Source organism: Macrobrachium rosenbergii, chromosome 53 (genome assembly GCF_040412425.1).
Source record: "Macrobrachium rosenbergii isolate ZJJX-2024 chromosome 53, ASM4041242v1, whole genome shotgun sequence".
NCBI classification, from domain to species: domain Eukaryota; kingdom Metazoa; phylum Arthropoda; class Malacostraca; order Decapoda; family Palaemonidae; genus Macrobrachium; species Macrobrachium rosenbergii.
Window position 1 is genome coordinate 9,107,080 of NC_089793.1, and position 18,085 is coordinate 9,125,164.

Below are 18,085 nucleotides of genomic sequence, written 5' to 3' on the forward strand. Positions count from 1 at the left end.
ATTCTTTGAAATGCAGTGACAGCGTGGAGCTCCTGAACTTGAGGTGTCCCTTTAAGAGGCTGCAGAGGACTACTTTCTGACAAGAAGTCTCACACTGCATTCGACTAATGAGGCAAAAGCTTAGGAGCTGAATGTGTGGAAAAAGTAATCAGAGGAAAATGATTGTCCCTAAGGAAGCGTAAGATGGTCCACTTGGTTGTTTGCAGAAATTAAGCATTTTGGTTTCAGAAATTCTAAGACAATTACTACATTCCTGCTCACCATAAGTACTTTAAAAAGAGGGAAAAATGCTATTGAGATTTCTATTTACACTTCAGAAACTTTTTATCCACAATTAATCTTTTATTGAATAACACCAGGTAAGTATGGCTGCCAGTTTTAAATTGTCTCAGATGACTTTTATGTAAAAGATAAACTGAATTTTCCTGTGCTTCCAGCCATGCATATATAAGGGGTTGCTTAGAGTTAAGGTTGGATTTGATTGTCAGTGGTAATGATGAGGCTGTTCGCATATTTCATTCTAAACTGTTTGGAAAAAGATCAACAACCTAATTTATTAGTTCTTAGCTTTAATAGATCTGCAATCATGACTGATTTTGTGGCATTCTATACATGAGCTCTGGCTCCAAAAAATCAATACTTTTTGGTAACAAAGTTTGGATCTGATTTGACTGATAACAACCACGGCAGTATGTATAGGCTGTAATTAAAGTGGTGTTGGGAATTGTAATCTCCTTAAAAGGCATCTGCCCTGTACTATCTCTTTTCATCCTTTCCTGTTTGGTTTCTTCCCACATACTTATTCAACCTTTTCCTTTAGGTGATATAAACCACAATGTGCTTTGTGTAGGATGTTCCATTTGGTACAGAAGGTTCATTACAGTGTCCCTTCAGCCCAGCTGCATTCCCTTGCGCCATTTACTTTTCATTTTCCCGTTGAGTTCTTACAAATTCTTTAACATTATCTTGTCCATTTTTGTTTATGTTTCGTTTAAGAAAATAGCATTTAGGAAATTGTGTGAGAGTTGAAATAGGACCCGGGAATTTCATTAAACTACATTATGGTGATGATAATCTCTGTTTCACTGCATGATTGATTGCAAAGCTTTCTCTGTTTTCACCATGAGATTGATAATGTATTTCAGAATTTTGTATAATGAATTATAATGGTAATTTTATACAAATCAACAGCAAAAATATTTCACATGAGGTCCTTTTGTACAAAAAATTAGAGATATCTTTTGTTAGTTATAGAGGTGTTACAAATAATGAAATATGTTAGATCACTACTAATGAGTTATTGAAATAATGAGGTTACTGAAAAAGTGGTTTTTGTGAGTAATTGTTTAGTGTCATTGAAATATCTATATCAAGAGTCCTTTGTAGGGTATAAGTCTACCAATGTCACATAATTGAAACTGTACCCATGAATTTATGACTTCATCATCCAGGAGTAATGAACATGCTAAATGGACAGGATGCCCCAAAAATCTAAAAAATCTAGTGTTGGAGATTGAGCTTCCAGTAACTTAAGGCAGGATGGCTTCTATCATTGCAAATTGTTAATTCTTTTTTATATTAAAAACTTTCAGTGAAAGGGTCACTGAGAGAATGAATTCGCTTAGATTCAATTACATCTAGTCATATATTCTTGAGATTTTTAACATACACAGATAAATAGGCATAACTTCCAAACTTCATGGAATGAAAAATCTGAATCTAACCAACTAAGACTTTAAATGTACATAAAAAATACCACATTCTTTATTTTCAATATTTCCAAGAGATCCTACACCAAAGAAATTTTGCTCTTTACATCAACTTAGTTTTACAGCTTCTTTAAGATTACAGTTTCAGTTTTTTGCTTCGTGTTTAAGGACAAATTCTATGAATGAGAGTCTCAAAATGCCTTAATGGTACAATTAAACTACTGTGGTAATAATATAACCTCTATGACAGTTAACTCTCACCTGCCGAAGGAGAAATATCCTCATTAGTGATACTGTTATCATAAGATATTAATGGGTTGATGCATTCAGTTAGCATAACTCAGGCTATCCCATCTTCGTTTATTCAGGGTGAGAACAATACGACGAGCGCTCAGCACGTCCTTTATTCTTGCTAGCTGTTTACAAAGTGCGGGGAATTCAGCGTGGGTAAAGTTCATAACATCACAAAAACAGAACCACTCCTACTCTGACACATATGCATTACAAAGTTACTTTACAGAAGCGTGAAGATATACAAAAACACGAATACAAACATCACATTCATGAACAACAACCGAACACTGAAGCAAAACAATTCCTAAAGAACTTCACGGCTACCATGGCATGTAACCACAGAAAGGAAGCTCACTGCTGATACATAACAATAGGTTAGCATAAAAAATAGACAATAACAAACTTACAAGACTTCCACAACATACAAACTTACAAAAATATATACAATATTTACAAAAATTTATGTCTTGTGGAAGAGTGCAAACAGTTCCTTGCATCAGTCAGACACAGTGCCACTTTACAGTCCTCACACACCCACAGGACCTGTTGATGGGCCCACAGGAACAAAACTTACAGGTCTGCCTAGCCTTGACATACAAAGGCATATGCAGTTTAATGGCATCCCTGGCGTTCTGCAGCGGCAGGCACAACAGCTTCGCTGGCCCTCTTCGGTGAAGGGACATCTCTGAGGCGGGAAACCCTGGTGACTCTGGTGAGGTTGACCTTGTAAGCCCTCAGTGCCAAGGCGATGGAGAGGCCAGTCCTTGAGGGCATAGGGGTTGGACTGTAATGCCAAACAGTCCTCTTGTACAGAAGCCAGGCATTACATATTGTGAGGGTCCAATGGCAAAAAGAACCTCATATAGTACCTCTTTGCTTTGAAGGGGTCTTGTAGAGGTGGGTCAGCATGTCACTTTGTTGATGCCACCCATTCGGCTGTTGTACTTGGTGATGACATTTGACAGGGTACACCAACCTTCTTCTTCTCCTCCTGTTATACCCGTTGAATGTCAGCAACAGGCTCCACACCGACATCAGTAGACAGCACAGTCACAATGTTGTTGTCCTTCCACCTAGCCACAAGGATCCCTTCAGAAGAGGCGAAATCAAGTGTGCCCCAGCTGGCTACTGTCTTTTAGACATATCCTTCACAGTCATCAGAGGTGGGAAACCAACCTATTTTCTCTTGCAGTGCCCACATACCGACACTGATACTGGGACCTCAGGTACTCAGCCAAGGATAAACTTGTGAAGTAATTGTCGGCATACACTGCAGTGGTCTTGGGGTTCTTGAGGGTCTTCACCAGGCGACAACGAACTTGGAAGTGACTGGCATCTTCTCCTCCTCTTCAGACAGTGTGGTGTGGTGACTTGAAAATGTGGACTCTCCTTGGTACATGAGGATGTCATGTACAAATCCATCCACACTGGACCTGCAGAAGAGTTTGTAGCCCCACTTGTCTGGCTTCTTGGCTACATACTGGCAGAAGGTTACCAGCTGTGGTCCCCTTGTATGCAACCATGACCTCGTCAATAGACTGTACAGGAGTTTCAGCAACCTTCAGGAACTCCTGGTGACCTTGCTGAAGATTGCACGAGCCTTCGGAACCTGTCCCTTGACCCTGCTGCCAAGTCGTTTGTCGCTGAAGTGGAGGTTAGACGGATTGCCTTGAAGCGGTTCCTGGACATGCAGTCAGCAATCTGTGGAACCTAGTGTGGACAGCCCAGTAGTCAACTATACTGGGCAATGGAACAAAACCCCATGAAAATGATGGCACCCATGAACACCTTGAGTTCAGCCTCCGTGATGTTGAAGTTCCCCAACATCCTTCTGCCTGGAATACAGGTTTGTTTGATATGCAATGTGTTCCGCCAGTTCATTTGTGAAGAACTGGAGGAAGTACTCCATTGGTGCCCTCAAATAACAAGGGCGTTCATGAACATAATCAGGCAGGGGCTGGTTACTGATGTCTTCTTTCTTCCACTGGTGAGGCCGAGCTTTCTTGTTCCTGCTAGGGGCGGATGGTACATCAGCAGCACTATCTACCACATCTGGCATAGGGTGTGGCACTGCAACAGGGACAGGACGGCCACCTGAAATAAGAAGAGTCACATTAGTAATACAGACAATAAATCATGATTGTGTTGTGTGTGTGGACAATGAGTGTGTTATTGTGTGTGTATGTGTGTATGTGTGTGCATGTGTGTATGAGTGTGTGCATGTGTGTGTGTATATGTGTGTAGGCACTGTGTATAGTGAATAGAATGATATGTAATCCATCAACAATGAAAAGTTTCAAAAACACATGAAGTTATGTGTATCTGTATGAGTGTGTGCATCTGTGTATGTATGAGTGTGTGCATCTGTGTATGTATGAGTGTGAGCATGTGTATGAGTGTGTGCATGTGTATGAGTGTGTTGGCACTGTGTAAAATAAATAGTGTGTGCATGTGTATGAGTGTGTTGGCACTGTGTAAAATAAATAGAGTGTTGGCACTGTGTAAAATAAATAGAATGATATGTATAAATGATATGTAATCCATCAACAATGAAAAATACATGATGTTGTTATGATACTAACCTCGTGAAGTAGTAGGCTGAAGAAATTCGTCAGCCAGCTCGTCCTCATCAGGTTGGTATGTTGGGTCCCTCACAGTCACTGTCTACCTCCACATCAACATCACTATCTTCGGCATCTTCTGGGGCTATCCATGCCGTCGCACTTCCTCCCTGTGTTCCAAGGCAGCATTCCTTCGCCCATAAAACATATCACTCCTAATCTGCAAAAAGTAAAGCAATTAGCTTCTGAAAAGGTAATTTTTCGGAAGACTCAGCCAGCCATTTCAAAGGTGCCAGCCATTTTGCATGAAAAACCATTTGGATTTTTCATGCAAAAATGGCCAGGAAAATGATAAGGTAGTAAAGAACCTAAAAATACCAACCTAACGTAAACTAGGGGTGTTTACTGGTTACAATTTTACCGTATTAGTTATGGGGGCTGGTATTGTCTTACCTTACAAGTCCTTATTTTCTCTGCTATTAGGCATTTGCGAAGGTTATGTATTGAGAAGAAATTTTTTGTTTTGATGTGATTTACCCAAGAAAAATATAAATTATAAAGCGGGAGGTGGCTGGAGTCTAACGAAAAATAACCGACACATCATTCAACAACGACCTATGAAAAAACTGTGTACTTACCATGATTACAATGGGGTGTTGGGGGGGGATCCTTGGAACAATTTTAGCATGACTGCAACCTATCACATCATTCAAGAGAATGGTGGCGATTCAAAAGCACACACGCCCCACCCCATGGACAGTGCTGTCTTCTGATTGGTTGATTTGAAGAGTTGGGAGGTGTGACAATATGGTACCAGATAGTCAATTTCATACATGCATAAGCTTGTTGCCCACGAGTTCCCAAAAGTAGCCAATTTTAAGAGCCCGTACGGGACACTTGGTCGGTAAAGGTTGTCCATCTAAGTTTTTGTGTTAACACTTATAATGATAATACAGTACTAACAAAGCTTTTTAGATGGAAAATGAAATAAGGAAATGGACAATAGGAAATACATAAAGCAAGGGTGATACCAAACAAACTGGTATTCAGTTTGCTTCTAATTCAGTAGTCTTTCTTTTACAAGACTATGATCTGGAAAAAAATGCTAAACAACAAGAAACTGGGAAAATACTGTACAGAGAATGGAACGTAACATGAAAATAATCCAGTAGGAATTTCATAGAAATCACAGTGCTCCTACTACAGATATGTATTTGCACCCAATTGTAGCGGACCAAACGAAGGCTATTTGGTTAATACGGATGGTGATCACAGTTACAAGGTGGAAAAAACCTTTCCTGAAAGTCACTTCTCTTGAATCTCAGTGACCTTCTCCTATTAATATCTCTTAATTCTCGTTATCTGCGTAACCATGTCATTCAAAATTCTGATACTGCATATACAAGGTATGCTAAGTAAAGTTTTACTTATATAATTTTCAGTCAACTATCCCCTTTTCTCCGCCCCCCAGGGGGATAGTGCCATCAGTGCACCTTGTGGAGTGCACTGTAGGTATTACTAAAGGTTCTTTGCAGTGTCCCTTCGGCCCCTAGCTGCAATCCCTTTCATTCCTTTTACTGTATCTCTGTTCATATCTTTCTTCCATCTTGCTATCCACACTCTCCTAACAATTATTTCATAGTGCAACTGCGAGGTTTTCCTCCTGTTACACCTATCAAACCTACCTACTCTCAATTTCCTTTCCAGCGCTGAATGACCTCATAGGTCCCAGTGCTTGGCCTTTGGTCTAAACTTTATATTCCATTCCTAGATCCGTTTATCTCACACAAACCATAATTTTTTGTACACTTTACTTTGGAACCTTTCCTTCCTTCATACATACCTTATACGTACGCCATGATCAATCACTGTCACCATACCGTATCGTTTTACTTGCAATTCTGTGAGTTGGTGCTTTACCATTATTCAGGCTTTTAATTTCCCACTTTGTATCCATAAAAGTAATTTTCTCGTGCTTTCTTAAACGTATGTTAACACTTAACTTTTGTATACTTCTGCTCTCCCATCTCTACATGTTAATAATCTCAGATTTGTTTGGTCATTAACTTCTCTCTGCATGTTTTTGTCCATAACGTCCTTAACTGGATTGAATGGTACATTAACCTTCATAATCTTTAATTGTCTTTGGATAGAATGGTACATTGGCCTTCACAGTCCTTGGATTGAACAGTACATTAACCTTAGTTGTCTTTGGATAGAATGGTGCATTAATCTTGTTGTCTTTGGATCGAATTTTACATTTACCTTTGCAGAACTTTGGATTGAATATTATCTTAATTGTCTTTGGATTGAATGGTACATTGACCTTAGTTGTCTTTGGATTGAACGCTTCATTAACCTTAGTTTCTGTTGAGTTGAATGGTACAGTAACCTTTGCTGCCTTTGGATTGAATGGTACATCAACCTTTACTGCCTTTGGATTGAATGGTACATCAACCTTTGCTGCCTTTGGATTGAAGGGTACATCAACCTTTGCTGCCTTTGGATTGAAGGGTACATCAACCTTTGCTGTCATCGGATTGAATAGTACATTAACCTTAATTATCTTTGGAAAGAATGGTACATTAACTTTCGAGGGGAAATGAAGCGAAAATTTCAAAATACAGTAATATTACAAATGTAAGTTTAAATAAAATCCCTAACTTGAAAAAATGTAAGGAAAGCATAACAAACCTTGTGAAACATGACGTCACAGGCAAAGTATAGCAGACAAACATTCAACCGCCTGAAATAAGCTTTATTTTCCCTCACCGCCGAAAGTGGAAAAACGCCACAGCCGTATACAATACACAATCGGAATATAGTTACCGTGTATATTCGTCCCTGAAATTATATCTAGGTCAGGTGAGTATAATATTTACGACCGTAATAGCATAGGATTTGTAGTTTAAGGAACATTTGCGAAAAAAAGTAGGTTGTTTTAGGCCTATCAATATCTGACCCATTATGGTCGAATACTGCACATCCATTCATAGGCATATTCCTTTTATTCCGTCGTAGTTTCATCAATCCTCTCCTAATGATACTTTCAACGTTATTTTCAGTGTTATGACCTCATCGTAGGCCCCAGAGCTTGACCTTTGGCCTAAATATTCCAGTAATCCAATTCCCAATCTGCTTTGGATACGTCAAAGCCTAACGATTGATGCCTGCGTAACGTAGACCTACTTCATTAGAACGGATGAAATTTCGAAATTATCCTACAGCAAATTGGTTTCAGCTCACATTATTAATCTCCTGCGAATCTTTAGGCGTTATCTAACCTAATTCCAAAGGTCTTAACGTAGGATTAGGCGATGCTGACTGAAGGGCTTTCGATAGGTCTAGGTTTGCCAGTAACCCGGTAAACCCGGTTTGAGGTTTATTTATCTTCGAGAGGGGTGGTAGGTTAGCCAGGGTTATTTTAATCATTTATTCGAGTCTGAATATACGATAAAACGTAGTTCTGACCAATAGTTCTAGCTGTGGTACAGATGAATTTGAAAAGTTGTCATTTCCTTTAGCTCATTCCTGCCGGAAGTACTTAGGCATAGGCCTATCCCAGTTAACTCATAACAATCTCCACATATTCAAGAATAATGTGTGACCGTAGCGGAAAACTATGGTTAGGCTAGAGTGCAGAGTTGGGGATCACGACTTACTTTCAGGTGGTTCCCTCGGGCATGGCATCTGAGGTTAGGTTAGGTTAAGGCGAGTCTGGTTGGTTCACATTCCCTCTGAAATGCCTACTACAGAAATTCCTAACGAGGCCTATAGTAGCCCGGACCCCTCACGTTGCATTTGTTCAAGGATATATCCTAACCTATGTAACCTGTTGAAATACAGTGACATTTACATACACATGGTAGTAACAGATAAAAATTCAAAATATATATATATATTTTTTTCACATACTGCAGTGAGTTGAACATAAAATTTTCTTCTTGTGGTGTGGCAGCTATCAGGGGAAACCTTCCAAGTAATCTCCTCTTCGTTCTCCGTCACTTCTGCTTCATGATCAATTACATCAAGCATCTCTTGTGAATGTGTTAGATTATCATCCTCACCGCCCCCCCCCACAATTCTTCCAACTAGCGAGATATTTCCTCCTCTGTCAGTTATTTTTTAGGTGTCTCACACCAGGCACTTGGGTCTCAAACATGTCCAGAAATGGTGGAATTACCACTACTTTATGCACAGGGCTGGTTAGAACCAGAATTAGCCACAGCACTTCTTTCACAAAATTCCGTGGCCAGCTGGCCTTCCATATAGGTACATACTGAGCTAAGGCCTGATGAGTTGCTAATAATTATCTATGTGGCACATATGATATCCTGTGAATTTCATTCAAATACCATGGTGCAAGAGTGGCAAACTTACATTGGCATAATCAGATGACCACAAAGTTGATATATATACAGTATATTTCAGGAGGTCAAAGGATTAATCAGGTGTAAGTCCTCCCCTCTAAAACAAGAACATGCAGGCTAACAGTCTCTGATTATAATGAAACTTGAGGAAATATGTTTTTGCACTTAAGATTAGTTCTTTGTTATGGAACCAAAATTGAGTCACATCCAAGCAAAACATGTAGAAATTCTTGAATTATGTATAACCTATTAATGACAAAAGTGTTTATTACGCTGTAAGATAACAAACCCCTAAATCTGCCATAGCTCTGGTTCTAAATGACTCGCCTCTGAAAATATCCCCTAAAACTTGCAATCATATGGGCACAGACACTCATTTCCTAATTTTTGAGACCAAATGTAAAAGTGTCAAGTGGACAATATGTTTTTTATAAGTACATTCTTTATTACACCTTGTCACTTCACTGACTTAGGAATGGCACCATGTTTAGTCTAGGAGAAAATCTTATACATCTGTGTGAAACGACAAGGCAACAAAGTCGTGAGTTACAAGAGAACAGTCTGGACACACTGACTTCAAGATGGTGAAGCCACAACTGAAATGGAAAAGCTAAGAAAGTCCTGAATCTTATTGTACATAAAACGATAAGTTTTTTATTAATGTGGTTAGGGAAAAACACTATAACATATACAAATCGTTTCCCCAAATTACATTAATTTCCTGATATTCATGTTAAAGAAGAACAAAACAAGTCCAGTAATAAACCATAATGTTGTTAGACCATTCAAAATTTATGCCTGTTTAACAGTAAAATTCTAAAGAGAGAATTTTTTGTGCTGTTCAGGGGCATTAGAATTACATTAGTACAGTAATATGTTTGCTCTCAGTTGATGAACTGATAAAGTGCATCAGCAAGTGTGCTTTCTGGTTTATAAGACTCTTGTGAGCCCTTTTGTACCAAAGTCTGTGGTTCAGGTAAATTTTGGCATGCAACAAATAAAGCATACTGTACATTTTATACAAGTAAAGCTTGAAATTTAGGAGATATTGCAGCAATTGTAAAAAGTATTGGTATTAATGTGCAGTATGATGAAGTTTAATTTTTTTATGCAATTATTATCTCCACCGGTGAAATTGAAAGTACTCTGTTAGGTTGTGTGTTTGCTCCTGGCTGCCTCTGTTAAATTTATGCAGGATATCACGGAATGAGTGAGCAGAATTTGAAACCTTGTCAGGTACAATGTATTGATTAGGTAACCTTCCTGAGACAATTGATTAGATGAGTAACGTTTTGGGGAAATCAGCTCAGAGCTGACAATTTGTTGCATTTTGAAATCACTTCAGCCCCAAGCTGATTTCTTCTAAAGGTGAATCCTCCCGAAAAGGTCACCAAATGAAAACATCTGTCAAGTTTCGTCTAAATATATTCACTCTTGCTTGGCTGGCTCTGTACTTAAGTGACCTGGGGCAGAAGTTGTGCTTTAAATTGCAGTATAGTGAATTGTACATTTATTTCAGTTAATGCGTGATTGATTAGTGATATACATTTTTGAAATGACTCTCACCTCTGTATGATGATAGCTGTATTTCCCGCGTCAGGCAGGAAATACAGCTATCGTAATAGAGACGTAAGTATTTAAAAAAATAACTTTTATTATAAAAATTTCTCTTTCTTATCTTTACAGATGGATGTTGAGAACAAGACATCAGATGAAATTCTACAGGAGTTGTTCAGTGCGCTGAATGTACCTTTGTCTCCTAAGGTGAAAGAAGAACAGCCCTCAGAAAACCAAGGTAATTCTCTGGATTCTGAAGGCAGTGAAGACAAGGAGGCAGACTCAAAGTCCAGTGAAAGTGAAGACGAGTCCAAAGGACAGGAAGAACAGATAACAAAGAATCACAAACATAAAACATCAAAAAAGAAGAAAGAAAAGAAAAAGAAAAAGAAGAAACACAAAAAGAAAGATGACGACGGCCGCCACAAAAGTAAGAAGAAACACCGAAAGGTGGAGGAGAGTCCGCCCGTTGTGAAAGTGCAAAAGGTTGAGGTGAAATTGGAAGAAGTGGTAACAAAAATAGCTGATGTCATTGTAGAACAGACAGAAGAGTGTGTTAGCAATAACGAAGTGTCAAAGGTTGAGGTGAAAGGGGAAGAACTGACGAAGGATCCATGTCCCACAGAAGAAGTTAATAAAACTTTGTCACAGAATGGCAAGAGGAAGTCTGATACAAATTCAGATTCAGGTGATAAAGAGGATACCTCGAAAAAACCCACCAAAAAATCGAAATCTCCTCTGCGGTCGCATTCTAGTTCAAAGTCATTACGCAGTAGATCTAGGTCTCCTAGCAAGGTGAGACATCGACATTCAAGATCGAGGTCACACCAAGGTAGACACTCTAGGTCAAAGTCACGCCAAGGTAGACACTCTAGGTCGAGGTCACATTCAAGATCAAAACATGGCAGCAGACACTCAAGATCAAGCTCCAGAAAGAAATCTTCATCTCACAAATCTAAAGCAAAATCTCCTGCCGAATCAGATAGACTAAAACACAGAAGAAAATCGTCACGGTCCCGTTCAAGATCATATTCTCCCAGGTCGTCCAAAAGACGAAGATATTCCAAATCACGCTCTAGATCTCCTTCCTCGAAAAATGCAAAGCGAAAGTTTTCGAGATCACATTCGAAGTCTTTGTCCCCTAAATATTCCAGAAGAAAAAGATATCGCTCACCATCGTCATCTCCTGTTAAAGTGTCAAAACGTAGGTCTAGATCAAGGTCAGGTTCTCACAAGAAAGTCGTTTCTAAAGAAATTTCTGATACTTTGACCAAAGCTACTGAGAGCTCTTCAAAAGTAGAGACATCAAAAAATGCTGAGAAGAGCCTAGAGATTGACCTTAGCTCAATACCAACACCAGATGTACAACAACCTCTATGTCCAGCCACTTTGCCAATATCTCTTGAGAGTATACCACTGCCCGTCCCTCCAATTTCTACCGAAGTCCAAGATCCAAGTTCCATTCCATTACCCCAGCCAGTTGTACCTGGTAAAGAACAATTAAATGGAAAAGATCACTCTGAAGATAAAGATAAGGAAATAGATTTAGGAACTATTCCTGTTCCAGGATATGTTTCTGAAACAGCTATGAAGGAACAGGAGCCACTTAAACCTACAGATACAGGTATGCAAATATTTTTTGGTTGGTGTTCATTGTGAGAATTTATTCATACAAAGCACGACTCATTATTATAGCACAATTCTTATACCTAAATCTGACTTTCATCATTTGGAATTATGTATTTGTCCTAGCTAAATTAACTGGAATCTTTTAACTTTTCTCCCAGTCCCATCTTCTCTCATACTGACTGGGTTGTTCTTTCACATTCACAATTGATCCCTGATCCCCTTTTGCTGCTGAGAGAAACCAGATTCACTGAACAGCAGCACCAATATGCAGTAAATGTCTCCCACTGTCAAACTTCTCAGTTCCAGAGGTCCTTTAATCCTCACACCATTGGACTGTGGAACAGTCTTCCTGAGGATGTCGTACAATTGGAACCTTAAAAAGTTCAAGCAAAGATGCAAAGCATTACTACCCTAATGCTGTTCTCCTTACATTTTAATATATTTTTATATATTTATTAATTTAATATACTTTTTGTTTTTAATAAGTGAGATCTCTTTGTTCTGTATTTCCCTTTACCTTCTCTTACTTCTTAATGAGCACCATATTCTTTGGAAGCTTGAATTTCAAGTCAGTGGCCCCTGTGGTCTTGTTCCATATGAATAGGGTTCATCTTCTGAATAATATATACTGTATACTCTAGTAATAATAATTATTGAAAAACTGCATAACTTTGATTAAGGTTTCAATTTCTCTTAGGGCTTGGAGTTAGGGTGAGGTTGGTTGGTATGGCTCCTCACCCTTTAGATTTTTGGTAACGGATGCTTAGGAAGATGAGTCTCACTTCATGCTTTGCCCTAATTGCTAGGTCCAATTTAGTTGGTATGCTACTCACAGGCACAGCTTGGGCCATGTCCCTAAATTCCTTACAGCCATTCTTAGGTGCTTGTTTTATATATTACGGTATTTATAAGCCATGAGGCATTGCATAAGAAAAGGGGTTCATGTGTCTTAATTGTAGGTTCTTGCTGTGCATGATGAAGATTAGTCGTAATGTTGATCACTGTTATGAGGATATTAATACTTCTTTAGACTCATCCATTAAATTAAGTACCTAAATTAATCCCCATTAATTTTGGTTTTATAAGAAGAAAGGGATCTTTCCTAGATTGTGACCCCCAAGGGCTTTAACCCAGTACGTATCCACCTTTATGGCATGTTTAGTTGAAGCCTATTGGGGATTACCGTGAAAACATAAACAAAAGAATGTAAATATCATAAAGCTAATGACCTCCAAGAAATATTAGTCCTAGATAACAGCCCCTGAAGACCCTTGGGGGTCACTATCTAGGAAAGATCTAAAGAAAGTACAACTTACTCTCGCATAAAATGGTAGAAATTTAGAACTGGTGATTAACTAAGGTTCTGTGCTGGTAAAAACCCTGTGTAAATATGTTTAAAATCAGGACAGCCCAACTTTATTGCAACCCAGGGTTAAACTAGTTGCATGCAAGACTGGAGAGTCCTTTGAAAAAAAAACTGAATAAAACACGAACACCTAAACCAGCTTTCACTAATTTTATCTGATTATTGAATGAATGAGTGAGACTCCTAGTTCGAGGGTAGTGCGCAGTTTCCCTGCCAGTCAACCTTTTCTGGTTTCATCTCTTATGAAGTTGTCTGTTTCTAAGGCACAATTTCTCTCCAAGCACATTTTTGATTACTGATATTTTTCTGTGACCTGTTAGTGTTATGCTGGTTATTTTGTCAGGTAGTGATCTATTATCAGGGTTGGTTGAAATGCACCCATGCCATGTTTTCTACAGGGGTGTGCCTTTGGCTTCAAATACAACTGAATATTGTATACACTGATTCACCTAGAACAGATAGGAAAAAAAGCCAAAAATTTTATTGTGTTCATATGGCTTCATATGTCTTAAGAAAATATTACATCATGTAAACGATAATATCTTTCAGATCTTGTTTTTACCATTGATGAAATATGTTAGTGTTGGCTGACATGTTTACTCTCCTGGCCCTTCACTTACTCAACAAAACTGCTTTTACCATCAAGCTTAGTGCCCGCAGCGTCTTGTGAAGACCATAAATATCCTTATTGTGTAGTGCTGGGAATTACAATGATGTGGCAACTCTACAGAATAAGGATATTAATGGTCTTCACAAGAAGCTGCGGGCACCAAGCTTGATGATAAAAACAGCGTCTTGTGAAGACCATAAATATCCTTATTCTTTGGCAACTACAGAATAAGGATATTTATGGTCTTCACAAGAAGCTGCTTTTACCATCAAGCTTAGTGCCCGCAGCTTCTTGTGAAGACCATAAATATCCTTATTCTGTAGAGTTGCCACATCATTGTAATCCCCAGCACTACAAATCTATGTAGTGTGACTCTCCATGTTATCAGCTGTGTGAGAGTTTAAGACACCTAATGCAGTGAACAGATTAATCCACTTTAAAATAACAATAATTTATGCGACTTGAAAGTCTTCTTAGCAGTTTTAGGTACTTCCACTCTAATTTTTTTTTGTAGTTCATTGTAATTTTTCACAAACAATTCTGCCTCATTATTTATGTATTTTTTCCTATCTTTTTTCAGGGGTGGAGAAGAGCAAAGCTAAAACAATCATCATTAAGAGTTTGAAAGACAGTTTAATCTACATGCAAGCCCAGGAAGAAGCTGAAAGACGTGCTAAAGTGAAACAAAATGATGATGAAGAAGTTTCTGAAAAAAATGTTGAGAAGAGTAATGGAAAGTTAGAAGACACTGAGATGAAAGACCAGAAAACAGAAAGTAAGGCTGAAGAAGAAGAAGAAGAAGAAGAAGAAGCCACAGAGGAAAGTGTGAAAGAGCCAGAAGAAGAGGAATCAAGTGTTCCTAAAAAGAGCACCAACGGCGATCAGTATGGTAAGCATTTTACTGCAAATTTTTCTTTTGTGAAATGTGGTTGATGGACATCATTGCAGATTTGTGATCAACTGCTTGCTTTTTGGTCATGTTCCATTTCTGAAACTCCTTTGTGAAATAAGGTATGATTTATTTTTATTAATATTTTGTTTGAAAGATAGAAATTGTTATTATGAGTAGCCCATTTGTGGGTTCTCAAGTTTCAGCCCAAGGACACTTAATTGTATATGCAGAAAAAAAAGAACCTTAGTGTTTTTGTAAAGTGATTAGCCTACTTGACTACTATCCTGTTAGTACATTATATATTAAAAATCTTTGACATTTGTGTAAGGCCTGCCACACCTGTGGAACAGTGGCTTGAGCACTTATTTAGAAAGCTGAAATTTTGAAGTGATCAAAGTGACAAGATTGAATTGCATCTGGAAAATCATATTACAGATGAGAAAGTTTTAATATGTGTAAGTGACACTTGTTAATGTTGTTACAATACCTTACTTCTTTCTCAGACATTTTTACTTTTCATTTTTCTCTTTGATATAATGCAAAAGAACAAGATGGGTAATAGAGAATAGTAGTAGGCAAGCAAGTTGCAGGAGGAAGGTCAGTAAAAGCCTATGAAAATTCTCTGGATAGAAAACAGTAGCGGTAACTCATTTCATGTCTCGCCGCATGAATGTGAATTCTGACATAAGATGTTGATGGTAATGAATTACTGAGAAGGTGTTAAGATGTTGATGGTAATGAATTACTGGGAAGGTGTTCTAAGTAGACATCTGAAGCCTCTTAGGATTCATATCTCATAGAAAAAATTGCTTAAAGTAGTGGCTGTTTTTGCCTTAAGATCTGCAATTATGATTTGTCTATTACAGGGGTATTACTGTGTTTAACCAGACTTCTTTTATGAGTTGGACTCCAGCAAAGAACATCAGCTAAGACCTCCTGTGTCTGTGCTTTTGAAATCAGTACATGCTAATCATTTTTGCAGAGTGTTAGCCATATTTTATTCAAGTGCCACAATGTCACATAGTTCAGAAACAGAAGTCTTTTGTATTCATTAAAGCTGCTGCAAAAGTGTGAGCAGCCTTCATGGGAGTATTTTGGGGACATGTTCATAAATTTAAGTTAGGCTGTAATACTACTTTTAAATGTTGTCCGCATTAGGTTGTACTATGTTATCAACTGATATTGCATTAATGTATTTTTATTGATTTGTTCATCTTTCTCTATTTTCATATGTATATTCTACTTCACCTTTCTATCTCCCCTTGTTGGACATAATGCAGAGGGAACTAAAGGCTCTTCTGCAGCATCCCTTTGGTCTAAGCTGCATTATGTTTTGTCTTTTACTTTTTATCAGGGTCCATTTTGGCCTCTCCCCACCTAGCTGTCCAACTTCTTTGTCTTTACCTTGCTCTAGTTTCTAGTTTCCATTTAAGAACAGATCTGTAGAAGATCCCAATGGGAGTTTGGAAAACTGATTCAGTGGTCTAGCCAAACTATTTATTGAGAAATTGAAATTGTAAATTTCGAGGTTTTCACAGTTGGTTATTGTATTCCTTAGAAGCTTGCAAGTAGAACCCTTGTATTACTCTAAATAATTTCTTATTGCTTTATAAAATCTGATGATTATGTTACTTAATTTCTCCTACCATTTGGTTTTCAGAAGTTGACGAGGGTGAAGTTGTAGTTAAAAATGGCAATGGTATGTACTGAATACTTTCATGTAAATTTTACCATGTAAATAACTAACTGTAATACAGTATACAGTAATAACCACAACAATATTAATAACAATAGTACTGTAATAATTATGAAATAGTGTTTCAAATGCTTTTGGTTTACTGTTTATTTTGTTATATGCCTAATTATCCTCTCTAGTGATGGCAGATGACATTTTATATTCCAGAAGTTCATAGGTGGAAAAATATACAGGATTTTTATGTCTTGCAAGTAGAAAGTTGTGCTCAGAAAAAATGAAAAAATGAGAACAGTTAGACTTTTTCCCTAACTGGTCGGCTATTCTCCTCACTGGCATCTTTCAGTATGGAGCAGACAGAATGAAACTGTGGTTGGGTTCACAATTGTCTTACATGGTTTGGAATTTGATGCCACTCTGTAAGATGTTTGGAGAGGTGGGTTGATCAATCTGAGTCGAGGACTAGCTGACTTTTTCTTCCTTACTGTAACTTTTCCACTACTGTATTATGATTGTACAAATAACCATGTACATCCTTCATTTGTGCTCAGATAAGTAGAGACAACACTTGCCTAAAATGTTCAAATAATTAAATAAAAAATCCAAGTTAAACCCAGTATATTTTCCTATATGTAACCTTTGAGAGTATAATATTTAACTGGCAACATCATGAAAAGATAACTAAAACAAAAAAGAATAAAAAACTATACAGTTGAAGTTATAGTCTTTCAGTGTTACATCACAATGAGGTGGTCTCTTACCAAATAATAATAATAAATGTACTGTAATAATAATTAAAGTAATGATGGTAATAATACAAGAGTAAATATTGAGCCAAGCTAAATAGGATACTAGTCAGCCATTAACTCACGTAAAAACCTTATATGTAAGAAATGGGTCAACATTAATTTCAAATGTTACACTTTATTTGGGGAAAGATAATTATGTTCTTAGATTAAGGGTAAGATAAGAATTTACTTATCTTTGGACAAGAATAAACAAAAAAACATTTTGGTAGGACCCAGTTTTTTCATAGCTTTAAGTATTGGGTAATGATGGTGATTTTGTTTCATTTTTTGCCATTTGGTTTTCAGAAGTTGAAGATGGGGAAATTGTTAGTGAAAATGACAACGAGGAAACCTCCAAAACCAAATCACATAAAAAGAAATCCAAAAAGGACAAAGACAAGAGTAAAGAGAAGAAGAAAAGTAAGAGGGAGAAGTCTAAAGAGAAGAAAAAACAAGCGAAAGAAAGATCCAAAAGCAAGGAGAGAAGTGTCAAAAGTAGATCAAAATCTAAGGAGCGTTCTAAGCATAGAAAGTCCTCCAGGTTAGTGTGTAGGATGCTGAAGGGTTTGGCTAAATGATAATGAATTTTTGAAGTACTTTATTATTTTAATCATTG

General features: G+C 37.7%; 1 protein-coding gene across 10 annotated transcripts in view; it reads left to right on the forward strand.

Annotated features, from left to right (window-relative positions):
• The first annotated feature begins 7,293 nt into the window (after positions 1–7,293).
• LOC136834273 (protein Son-like) overlaps positions 7,294–18,085 on the forward strand; it is a 31,614-nt gene continuing 20,822 nt past the window's right edge. For 6 of the 10 annotated variants that reach the window (XR_010851707.1, XR_010851709.1, XR_010851708.1 and 3 more), the window contains exons 1-5: positions 7,294–7,429; positions 10,621–12,115; positions 14,677–14,985; positions 16,649–16,687; positions 17,776–18,010. Coding sequence is in view for 5 of the 10 variants with exons in the window: in XM_067096633.1 (XP_066952734.1) it covers positions 10,621–12,115; positions 14,677–14,985; positions 16,649–16,687; positions 17,776–18,010 (2,078 nt within the window). In the remaining 5 variants the exon portion in view is untranslated. The remainder of the gene's footprint in view (positions 7,430–10,620; positions 12,116–14,676; positions 14,986–16,648; positions 16,688–17,775; positions 18,011–18,085) is intronic. The other 4 variants (XM_067096635.1, XM_067096634.1, XM_067096636.1 and 1 more) reach the window with 4 other exon arrangements.